We start from the raw sequence: 11,340 nt of genomic DNA, 5'->3' as shown, positions 1-11,340 counted from the left end.
GCCACGAGCAGTCGTAATCCGTCCTGTCCGAGCTTGGCCGAGGACGACGGCGAGGACCGCGATGTGAAATACCGGCACCTCATGCTCACCTGGCCACTCATCTTTCCGCTCCTTCGCCGGCGCATTCATCGCAGCGGAGCCCCCTGCATCGCGAGATGATCGCATGCTAATGGTAGAGGTGCATTGGCAGCGAAGGAGGCGTTATCCAGTCCGTTACTTGCATCTTCAATGTGGCCGCAGCGGGACTTTAGCATAGTGGCGTGGCAGACGCCGTGCGGCGTGCGCGACAGGCGTGAACCGAAACAACGGCTCGAGCCCATTAGCATCGTACGCCCAGGAGAGATGAGCGGCCAGCAACGAGGGGAGTGGATCAGCGCAGGACCAGCGTGTGGAGGAAGACGTGGAAGGAGTCGAGTTGGAGGAAGGACGGGCCTTATATACCCTGAAAACTTCCATCGTCTCCGGGTTCAGTCCAGTCCAGTCCCAAGAGAAATACAAATTCCTCGAAGGAGGCCCACCTATGCCGGCGCGATTCGTGACTCGCAATCCAATCACCCATATCGTGCACCCTTTCGCAGTCCTCAGACTCTGTCGGGCTCGTCCAAGGCTTGTATACTGTCCACGATTAGGCCAACTCACCTGTCGCAGACTCACTGACAGGGATCCAGGAAGGAATAGAAGTCGTCAAATTCGTGCATTCCCGCCTTCTTGCGCATATATATGCTCTGGTACCCGTACCCCATGCCCCACGGATGTTGCAGCCGGATGGCTAGCCGGTGGTGATGCCAAGCTCATGCAGTCCCTCTGTCTTATACCAAGAACCTCAAAGCTCCACTCATCGCATTCTGCTTGATCGCGCCGACAACTTCATGAAGACGCTTTCATGACAGTCGGCGATATGGTTTGAGCTAGAAGTCCGACATTCAATACCTTGGCGGCCAAGCCTGGGTGATTCGCGGGCAGACGAGCGTACTCGTATGGGGAGAACGAACCCAAACTCTATTCTATGGACGGTGACTCGCGTGTACCCATGTAGCTTGCCTATTACGTATCCCGTATAGTAGGATGATCCATAAGATGTGATAGAACACCGGCCCTCATGTAGCCGGCACACTTTCGAGAGGCCGTGTATGTCGGGGCGACTCAGTTTGTGGGAGGTGTAAGGCCGATGAACTCGCGCAGCTGCTCGCGCTTAGCCTTCGTGTCTCCCTTCGGCGTGACATTGTATGCATTGAGTATATGCTCGTATCGCTCCTCTACATATCACGTCAGAACTTCAAGCACGCGCAAAAGGTTACATAGACAAGACCCACTGGTGAGATGCTCGAACTCGCCCTTCGTGTTCGGGAAGTTTTGCGGGACCTTGCCGTTGGCCGTCACGGGTGCCTGGATAGGATGCTTGTTCGAGGTGACCGTCGAGTTATGCAACCGCGCATACAATCGCGCCTGACTGTTTGCATGCACCCGTCAGCGCACCGCGCGAGACTCTCCAGACACGCAGAATTCAGGGGAAAAGGACGCACTCCAACTTGATCGTCTCGATGATCCCCTCCACCTTCTTCTGCAGCTCCTCAATCGCCATCTCCGTCGCGCTCTTGAACTCGCCCGTACCCTCCGCCCCCGCGCCGTTCCGCACCTCCACGATCCCGCCCTCTCCCTGCTCCTTCTCCCCGTGCGCAGACCCCACTCCGTTCAGCCGCAAGAGCTCCGCCTGCACCTGCTGCACGTCCGCGCTCAGCTGCTCCTGCGCGCGCTCGACGATCCCCAGCCTCGTCTCGAGCGCCACGAGCTCCGCGCTTTGACTCGGGCTCCCGCCCCCAGTTCCCCCGCTCGGGGCCTCCAGGGCGCCTGCGGCGTTAGAGGCGGGCACGGCGAGCGCCCGCGAGGCTGCTGCGATCTGCTCCGCGATCGCTCCAAACGACGCGGAGAGGCGGTGGGCCAAGAGCGCGCTCACGTCTGGCCCTGCGGGGCGCAGCTGGACGTCGCCGGAGGGATAGAAGGGGCCCTGGCGGATCGCGAGGGGAGTGGTGAGCGACGCTTGGGTGGAGAGCGCCGACTCGTTGGGGTCGAACGAGGCGGAGAAGGGCGAGGCTGGAGTCGAGGGCCCGTGCGAGGTCGATGCAGGAGACATGGCGTGGTTAACGAGTGTCGAGCTGGACGAGTTGGGGTCCGCTTCGACGACTGCAGGGGTGTGGGGTGCTGTTGATTGCGGGGTCGCCTCCGAGTTCATGGGCAGGGGTGTTCGGGTATTTGGCGTTCGCGTGATAGGGAACGACGAACTGTCACGAGAGGGTTGCTCGAAGCGTTGAGGGGGACGCGGCGTAGATCGTGCGCACAGTCCATATGTATACCCATACGCGCGCGTAAGGCCCGCCACAGCCTTGCTCCCTCACACAGGAAAGAGCATACGCCATCCTTAGCCGCTGCCCCTGAAGTTCTCATGTCTCCGCTGGCGTGAGTGTCTTTTAGTGCGGCCGCTTGACAAGGCGAGAAAATCCCGGCACCATAGCGGACGCAGAAGGACACAGGTGGGAATGCGCCGACCACATGCCGAGCGCCGATGGGAGTATACGTTTCACTGATCGTACGTACCGAACAGTGGAGAAGGAGGCCGTAGTCCTTGAGAGTGAGGTATTAGTATGCGGAGCAGAGTGACGCCGAATTGTGGATTTCGGCGACGCAGTTGCGCATGCACCGATATTTATGTGACGTACGATCTAGATATTGAGGCATGAACTATAACGGCGCTCCCGTACGCCGCGAGTCGTGACGCTGTCGGAAGGGGACTGCGAACACAGCACGGGTCGGAACCGCGAGTCCACGATTGCATGCCGGATTCCAGTGCTATCGCACACCTCCGGGAGCTCATGTTTCTCTATCAAGCCAATGCGGACCCGCACGTTGTTGTTGCCAGGTATGCGGGATGACATGTGAGAAGAGCCACGTACAGAGGTCCCAAACCGTAAGCGTTTGCGACATATGCTTCAGGAAGTTCACAATCGGCGCGAGTGATTTACAAATACCTCACCGGCTTAATTCGACCGACATACGTCTGGATTGCAGATAGACGCAGAGAGTGTGATCGGAATGCCGTTGAGTCATTGGGGTGCTGTCTAGACCTCGCCGACGCGGACGGTAATTACCATTTGTAGGGAGAATCTGGTGGAGCGCGTGAACACCCGCTAAATCGGTGACGGAGATATACTTACGAAGGGTGTCCACGGTTTCCATTGGTGAGACACTAGAGCTAGAACTCCTCAGCAAGACGGGCGGGCGTCGCAAGCGCATGTCACAGGTACGCGTTCAGGTACAAGTGCGGCGTTGAAACGTAGAACCATAGCAGGATGTGTGCAAGCTCGCACGTTAAACTCGCATATCTTGGTCGACTTCGAAACTCACCTTGAATAGCACCTGTGTGAGATGTGCCTAAATGTATTTCGCGATATATTGCGGGCCTTACCTTTCAGAACATCAATTACCGGAGTTCCGAGGAGTGGTCTATTTTCCGAGCCGCGATAGACGCACCAGTATCACAATCGAGAGCGAAGTGGAGCAATGCTCCTGATGCCGATTGTTGACCGAGTGGCTGTGGAAGCGCAGTGCGACTGGGGAGCCGATACGCAACAAGCCTGGAATTATTGAGGTCAGTAGTGTAAGATAAGACACGTTAGATTCATGCTTCAGGAGTCGCTGAGCGATGTGCTTCTCTTACGCGCGACCGCTCAACCGTCGAACGATGTATCACCACGTACGATGCTCCGTTCTTGGTAGTTATCCAACTGGTTCCCTGTTCACAGCTACCCATTTGACATTACCGCGTTCGCACATCGGGACCTGACAACCGAGCCAAGATGTCCGAAGTGTCCACTCCCTCGAACATTTCAAAGCCTCCATCAACCTCGCACACCACCGGCCCCTCGGGAAGCTACAGGGCACCAAGACATTCAGAGCTGGCAACGAAATCCAATGAGCAACGAGAGCCGCACCTTTCCTGTGAGCATGTACGTCATCATTATCGTGCTCACGCAAGTGGACGGCTCTGACAGCGTGGTGTGCTGTCACGAGATAGGTGATTGTGATTAGCATTGATCATCAGCCGTTAGCTCGGGAAACCAAAGACGACCAACTAGTACACCCGACTTACCCCAAAAGCGTTCTGCGTGACGAGTGTCGCGTTCTCGCCGAGGAGACCAGCCACCCTTTGGGCGCCGGCGATAGGCGTCGCGGGATCGAGCTAGCCACGAGTCAGCGAACTGCACCATCGCAAGATCACATCGATTCGATGGCATCACATCTGCACATACGTACCAAGTTGCTCGCCACCAGGATCTTGTTCGCCAGCGTCCTATTGAACGGGCCTCGATACCTCTCCACCGACCGCACAGGCCAGAAAGGACACGAATAGAACGCAGTCGGCCACAGACCCCCGACTATGCACGCGACCGCGCATCATACGATGTGAGATGAGTGGCATGTGACGGCGACACCCGTCGCAAGACGTACATAGGTGGGAAACACGTCTAGTCCCGGCTACCAGGTCGTCGAAAATGTTGAGCATAGTCGTGCTGGCCCGGTCGACGCTGTCCCCACACCAGATCGCTTGGCTGGTGTAGGACACCCCTGTCTCACTGGCGCTGGAGCGCGATCGCAGAGGGTTTCTGCCCCCAAATGTGAACATTTGAAAATCTTTGGTATCGTGTTACTTGACAGAGCTCACCTGGGGCGTCCAAACCGTGACGGCAAGAACGTGCTCTCACTAACTTCCTGTGCCACTGCCTGGACAAGCTGTGGATACGTGACGTTCGCTAACTGCGACCACCCTTCCGGCGACTCCATCTGTGTGTAGAGCAAAGCTGCTCGATCACGGACGTGTGGAGTATGAGTCGGGAAGGCAGACAGGACCAAATGCGCCAGTACTCACACCGGATCACGCTTGAAGAGACCGCGACGGATGGGTCCCTCCGAGCAGCGTCATGCGCAGCTCGCAGCAGCGCTTGGACGTTCTGGTTGACTTCCTCGGGGCTCGACGCGTTCGCGGCAATGGGACATCCAGTGGTGCCGGAGAGAAGGCAGCCGGTGATGAAGGCTTCGTACACTTTGTCTGCGTCTTTGAGCAGAAAGTTCGCGGCGTTCTATTGGGAAAATCTATCAGTGAGGGCTTGATGACGGTGCGCGAACGCGATCGACGCACCAATGAAATCTGTTCGGTCGCAAAGCTGACGGGATCGACTACGCCGTCCAAGATCACCCGCCCGACGCGCTGACAGCGTCTCATTAACGACCACACTTCGTGACAAACGGATTCACTCACATCCGGGAACACTGCAAGCAACTTGTCTGCATTCATCACAAACCTTACCAAGAGAATCCAGGAGCTTACTATTCACAAACCACGACCCCAACAGCGTCCCATACGACACCCCAACATAATTCACCTCTGCCCCCTCCCCGTCCAGTGCATCCGCCAGTGCAATCATGTCGCGCACCGTCGCTGCCGCCCCGACATACTTCAGATACCGCCCCGACGGGCCCTCGAGGCACTTCCGGCCGACCTCCTCGTACTTGTGCTGAAGAACCTTGGTTTGAGAGAACAAAGCGTGGACGTCCGCTGGGTCGGTGAAGCTGCCCGTGTACTCGACCCCAGTAAGCTCGATGGTGCCGTTAAAGAACGCGTCGTGTTCTTCCGCGCTGCCGAAGCAGAAGATCTCCCCTGGCCTGCCATGCTATCAGCCAATGCCACTACAGGGAAGTCCTCGACGTACACGGTCAGCGCCCCGACGCCCCTCGGGTCCCAACTCACGATGTCGTACACGCCCCCGGTGAGGCCGCCCAACACAGCCGCGTCCGCGTCCAGCGCCTCGAGCCCGGATCCCCCCGGGCCCCCTGGGTTGAAGAAGACCGTCCCACGCCGCGGGCCCGTCGCATTCGCCTTGATGACCGCAAGCCTGCCCCGACCGGCGGCGGGGTCGTGGTAGTCGAGCGGGATGTCGAAGAAGCCACAGGAGAGTGCAGGGTTCGAGACAACGGAGGGGTCGCAAGAGACCCATTGTATTGAGGATGATGACGCTTGCATGCGGAGAGCGGGGGTGAGAAGCGAGAGGACCACGAGGCGCTGGAGGCTAGAGAACATCGTGTTGACGAGCTATGTGCAGTGGATGTCAGGACGCATATATACCTGCTTCCCTCGCCCGCGACTGCGCTTCTACCACTGCGCCGTCATCTCCAGACGTACGGAGGGCTTAGGTGATAGACCTGGGACGGCGGAGCTGTCAGACCAAGCTGCTCCTCTGAAAGGGTGAATCAGTATGCTATGAAGGGAGATTGCACAGCGACAGAACGGTAGCTGCGCTCACCGCAGCTTCTTGATAAGGCTCCTCGACACTCGGAGCTGGCAACGTATGGTTGAGCTGGTAGTTAGCAGGACTGTGAGGATCGGGAGTATGCTCTATGCTTGAGTCCAGCACCCGCAATGGTGGCATGATGATCATATAGGATGGTTCCATGATAACATCGTGTTTGTACAAGACCTAGTGTACACCTGAGGATGGAGATGAGCATTGATGTCGCCAGCCTATTAAGGACAGACGAGCGAACCTCTCTGCCCATCTGACAAAACAGCAGCCAAAGATACCTGTGGCGATCACAAACGACGAATATGTGCAGCCCAGTCTCCGAAGAGGACTGCAATGACATCGCGCCTCCCATCGCAATACGACGATACGGGCACCAACGCAACACGATCTCGATCAAACTCGTACCTGTTCGCCGTCTCCTCCAGCACGCCCTTCGCCTCCTCCTCCGTCTCCCCACAACACACTATGTCCAACCTCTCCAGCACCGTCGCCCTCTGCACGCACTCGAGCTGGTCGAACGCTAGCGTGACGCGGTCCGCAGACGAGTACACTCTCCTGAGCACAGAGATGCTCGGGGACAGAACGAGGTCGCGGACCTCGGTATCGAGCATGAACGTGTCCAGGCTCGTCAAGTATCGCAGGTTGGGGGCGCAGGGCAGATGCTTGTAGTCGAGTTCGCCGTGGACGGGCCCGAGCCACAGCGAGGTGACAGAGACGGGGATGACCCCGGTGAGGCGGTACCAGCGGGCTTGGCCTATGCAGACGACGGCGAGGGCGCGCAGGGCGGTACAGCGGGTGAGGATCTGGTGGATGAGGGTGATGGGCCAAGCGTTGGAGCCGTAGTCGAGGTCGTTCTGGTCGATGCTGCTGGTGGGCCCGAGCCAGAGGTTGCGGACGAGAGAGGCGGGGGTGGGGTCTAAGGGAACGTCATCGGGCCCTTCCATTAGTGAATAGGCGAAGCGAGCGATGGCCTGAGAGGAGGTGAGGGTGAGGGTGTTGAGGAGGAGAGGGAGGACCCAGGAGCGAGTGGTGCGGCATACGCGGCACAGGGTGGCAGCAGTAGAAAGATGTTGAGAAGCATAGCTGAAGACTGAGTATACAATGTTACGATGTTTTGGCTATGTCAGATACTGGAGAGGTCAATGTATAATGCTGAATGCTCACCCTGAGGATGGTAAGTTACGACATGAATGTCGTGACCGTGGGACCGAAACTCACCTGGTGTATCAGTTCCAGCGGTAGCGTATGTTCCTCAGGTATCTTGCTTCTCATGGTGGGCCTTGGTAAGTAAGGAGAGGCGAACCACGGAGCAAGTAGATAGGAGTCCGACTTCGTCGGCCGAGTACATCGTCGCGCGCCTTGTAATTGCAAGTTGCGGGAGGTCGTTTCAAATTCATGACATCAGCGCTTCTCAACCGCTGCGTGGAGGATGTGCTTGCAGGTGTGTAACCAACAAATTCAATCAGATCAGACATCAAGTGGTAGTTACGTGACAGGGTTATATGCACAAGTATACTAGAGGTGCTCGATTCTTGTCGTTTCGCCGCGCTTGACGGGCGCCTACAAACGACTACTAGACGCAAATCAATATGTTCCTTGAGATACATTCAGAGGGCACACCGCTTCAGCAGCCCCGGAGACTTAGCGTGCCATACCCTCGTAAGCCTATCCTAGAAACTCGTGCTTGGCATGTGAGCGATAATCTGCCTCGTGGTCACCCCAGGCCAATGAACGGCGTGACCGGAACGTACTGATCGACCGTTCAGCACCGACAGAGAAGCACCAAACGGTAAGAGTAGCGGGCGCACCGTATTTAACCACCAGAATCTTGTTTGCAAGTGTCCTGTTGAACGGACCGTATACCGCTCCACAGCGCGTTCAGGACAGAACGCACAGGTGTATATAGGATTCGGCCACACGTCACCGACTACAGAAGAAAGAAACGATTGCGTCAGTCCTCCGCAACACCGAAGACGCTGCAGGCACGCACACATGCGCGAGACATTGTGTGTAGTGCTGATGACGGTCTCGAAGACATCTTTTATCGTCGCTCCGTTGGCGTGCGTCCGATTCGGGGCGTCTCCGCACAAGATGGCGATGGTCGTGTAGGTCGGAGCGGTCGAGTTTGAGCTCTGCATGCCGGCACGCTTGACCTGCCTGCATAGGGAGAGCGCATCAGGTGCATGGGAGCTGGAGGTCCTGCGACCATATGTATATACACGTACCCATGACGGGCGAGCGTTTCGCTCTGGACCTCCTGCGCGGCCTGCGGGAGGAGCTGGTTCGTGACGTTGATCCACTCGGAGGGGACGTAGATTCCATCCCAGAGGATTTGCGCTGGCGAAGGTGCCTTTCAGCCTATCTGCGATCGTTTGGGATGTCACAATACCACAGACTTACTCCGCACAATTCCTGAGGTAATCGGGACGGAGGCGTTAGCCGTCTCCGCGCTGTGCGCCGCGTTCAACAAGTCCTGGACATGCGCGTTGACGTCGAGCGGTCCGTCGCCGGCGAGGGCGCAGCCGGTGAAGAAGCCTTTGTAAGCATCGTCAGAGCTCGTGAGTTGCGCGGGCCAGCCCTAACACATCCAGCGAGTCAGTGGCCAGCTTGTGGACCGCGACAGTCCAGCGCCAGAAGGACAGTGGAGGCGTTCGTGGTGTCCTGGAAGTCGATGAGCATGCTTGCTTCAAAATTGCAGCCGAGTACCTACAGTGTGGTCACCGACCGCCGAACTTCCGGCCGTCAAAATGGCACTATGCAGCACAGAAGAGAGAAAGGCCGTAAGCGACGGGGGGTTGAGTGTCAACATAGCAATCTTAGAGGATGTTCTGGAGAGCACCACGTAGGTAGCGGCTCTTTGCTCCTTATACTCTTCACTCTAGCACGCTGCACGCCGTGCGCCTGCGGCCCTGCACAGTCTTGTAAGGAGATGTAGTCGCAAGCATACTGCGGGTGCAGGGAATGCTCTGCTTGATGGAGTGCACATGCATACAGCTGCGAGCACAGATTTTCTGCGCAATGATCCACAAGAGCCGTCGAGGATTCTCAGGGCGAGATGTTCAAACGGCTTGTGAAATTGAGGACAATCATTAGCGGGCGCAGGCGTGGCACAGCGCGGTGGCCAGAATTTTCAGCGTCTAAACCTGACCGACATACACCCTCTCCTCTCAGGACGATCTCCTAGTATGACAACCGCTCTATGGAATGGCCTGTTAAGTTGCAGCCTTTGGCTCTTCGCTGCGCGACACGTACAGAGTTTCTTCTCAAGAGTGGGGTATCTTCACCCATCGGCGAGATAGACTGGTTGTCTACTTTGTCATCTCCTACATGGATACACGTCTCCAGTCCAGTCTCTTCGACAGGCGAAGCTCGCGAAGGAAGCTGCAAAAGGACAGCGAGCGGGAGGAGACGGCGGGACAGGATCAAACTGCGTCGGGCGAGAGCGCCCATCGCTCGACTGGACGTTTGGCGCCGGTCTCCCTTCCTCGAAATACCTAGCCTTGACGTCTCTGCAGATGTGCTTTTCTTCCTACAGACCAACGGACGCCACGAAGACGTGGCAGGTCGTTCTCCGTCGCCTCTACTCAAATACACACATCTCGTACAGAAATATCTGAAGCCATTGATACCACCGTTACCACCTCCGAGCCGCTGGTAGAGATGTAGCGTAATCTTTCTCTACGCAAGCAATCTCGTTCTTCTGTCGGCTACCTGATGTGATCTCGCTGGGATCGTGAGATTTGCTTGCTACTGTCCCTTGTGTTGTGCACGGGTCTCATCTACTCGAATACGGACAGGAGTCGTACCAGTGTTGCTAGACCTAGCGGTGTTCGGGCGGACGACTCAGAACCACCGCCCTGCTACCTATGTGCTCCTACGCATATAAGATTCTGATTTATGGAAGAGTAACATAGCTCGGAAGAGTCCCATTTGACGCCTACATGAACTTATGGCAATCCCTTTCGTGATGTTTCGCCTTATGGTCTCGGCACAGCCTGCGAGTCGAAACCCGCTATAGGGCGTACTCAATTCTCAGGTCGCTAGCCCTTTGCTTCCTAGGACGACTCAGCAACAGAAAGCGACCGTGACAAGGCTATAAGGGTAAACCCCACTTGCCGCTGCAAGTGACGCAAGAATCAAAGACACTCCGGGTTATTTATTGGACGAAGGGCACGGCAAGCGCGACTGGTAAGTACGTGGGCAATGGATAGCAGGTGCACATCGACGCGCATGACTCGCACATGGAACCCGTGTCAGTGGTGCTTGTGTTATGCGAGGGACTAAGCTTCTTACATCCCATTCAAGCTCGTGAGGTACGATTGTCGAGATATTCCCTGGAGCATCATTGTCACCGTACTGCAACTGCTCATGTGAGTGAAAAAAAAACTGATAAATGTGGACAAGCTCCATTCTTCCAAATGCCCGTAGCACCTATCCATGCGAGGCGACGCACGAGAGGTACGCCCCGTGAACATCCCGATTTGGCTTATGAGACGCCCGAGTCGCAACACGGAGTGTAGCGCCCGCGTCACGCGCTACTTCTCTTCTCTCCCTTCGTACCTGATCGACTCCGTGCTTCGGGATTGTCTCTCCTCGATCTCTCAGCTTCTCTTATCTCACTCGTATCTAGCCCGAGTCTTCCCGAACCTTAGAGCTGTTATAGCGCCCATGAACCGTATATAAACCCAGATCTGTATGTACAAACTGGAGCGTTCAATCGAGATACTCATACCCTGTCTATCCCTCGAGCGAACCTCTCTCCCTCTCGTGACGCGCCACCTACCCCTTCGGGCCAGCGAGCGCGTCATATTTTTGACAGCTAGTCTCTCGACAACAACCATCTCTCACTCTCGTCTCTATCTCTCTCTCTTCCTCGTCGACTGGGCCTCCTCCGAGTCTGATCAACTCGGGACTCCTTTCGACGACCTATATCGCACGTTTCTATTCTCTCTCTTTCTGTTAGCTAACATATTTCGAAAACCCAGAC

General features: G+C 56.6%; 3 protein-coding genes across 3 annotated transcripts; all 3 read right to left on the bottom strand.

The window, feature by feature from the left end:
- Positions 1–1,143: 1,143 nt before the first annotated feature.
- On the bottom strand, positions 1,144–2,131 carry DICSQDRAFT_60601 (uncharacterized protein; the record flags this gene model as incomplete). Its single annotated transcript, XM_007365839.1, has 3 exons — positions 1,144–1,256; positions 1,314–1,450; positions 1,524–2,131. The coding sequence occupies 3 exons, from the start codon at positions 2,129–2,131 to the stop codon at positions 1,144–1,146; spliced, it is 858 nt and encodes a 285-aa protein (XP_007365901.1).
- A 1,655-nt stretch (positions 2,132–3,786) lies between these two features.
- DICSQDRAFT_86378 (alpha/beta-hydrolase) lies at positions 3,787–6,082 on the bottom strand. Its single transcript, XM_007365838.1, has 11 exons — positions 5,763–6,082; positions 5,381–5,715; positions 5,312–5,322; positions 5,192–5,260; positions 4,922–5,132; positions 4,718–4,853; positions 4,504–4,658; positions 4,309–4,430; positions 4,145–4,234; positions 3,987–4,055; positions 3,787–3,925 (listed from the first exon to the last, which is right to left on the bottom strand). The coding sequence occupies exons 1-11, from the start codon at positions 6,071–6,073 to the stop codon at positions 3,812–3,814; spliced, it is 1,623 nt and encodes a 540-aa protein (XP_007365900.1). The 5' UTR covers positions 6,074–6,082; the 3' UTR covers positions 3,787–3,811.
- Positions 6,083–6,472: 390 nt separating this feature from the next.
- DICSQDRAFT_105964 (uncharacterized protein) lies at positions 6,473–7,363 on the bottom strand. Its single transcript, XM_007365837.1, has 2 exons — positions 6,595–7,363; positions 6,473–6,538 (listed from the first exon to the last, which is right to left on the bottom strand). Exon 1 carries the CDS (start codon positions 7,295–7,297, stop codon positions 6,641–6,643), a length of 657 nt encoding a protein of 218 aa, XP_007365899.1. The 5' UTR covers positions 7,298–7,363; the 3' UTR covers positions 6,473–6,538; positions 6,595–6,640.
- Positions 7,364–11,340: the final 3,977 nt, after the last annotated feature.

The sequence above is a fragment of the Dichomitus squalens genome, assembly GCF_000275845.1.
Source record: "Dichomitus squalens LYAD-421 SS1 unplaced genomic scaffold DICSQscaffold_14, whole genome shotgun sequence".
NCBI classification, from domain to species: Eukaryota; Fungi; Basidiomycota; class Agaricomycetes; order Polyporales; family Polyporaceae; genus Dichomitus; species Dichomitus squalens.
The sequence above is the reverse complement of the archived record's forward strand: the minus strand, read 5'-3'. Positions and strand labels throughout refer to the sequence as shown.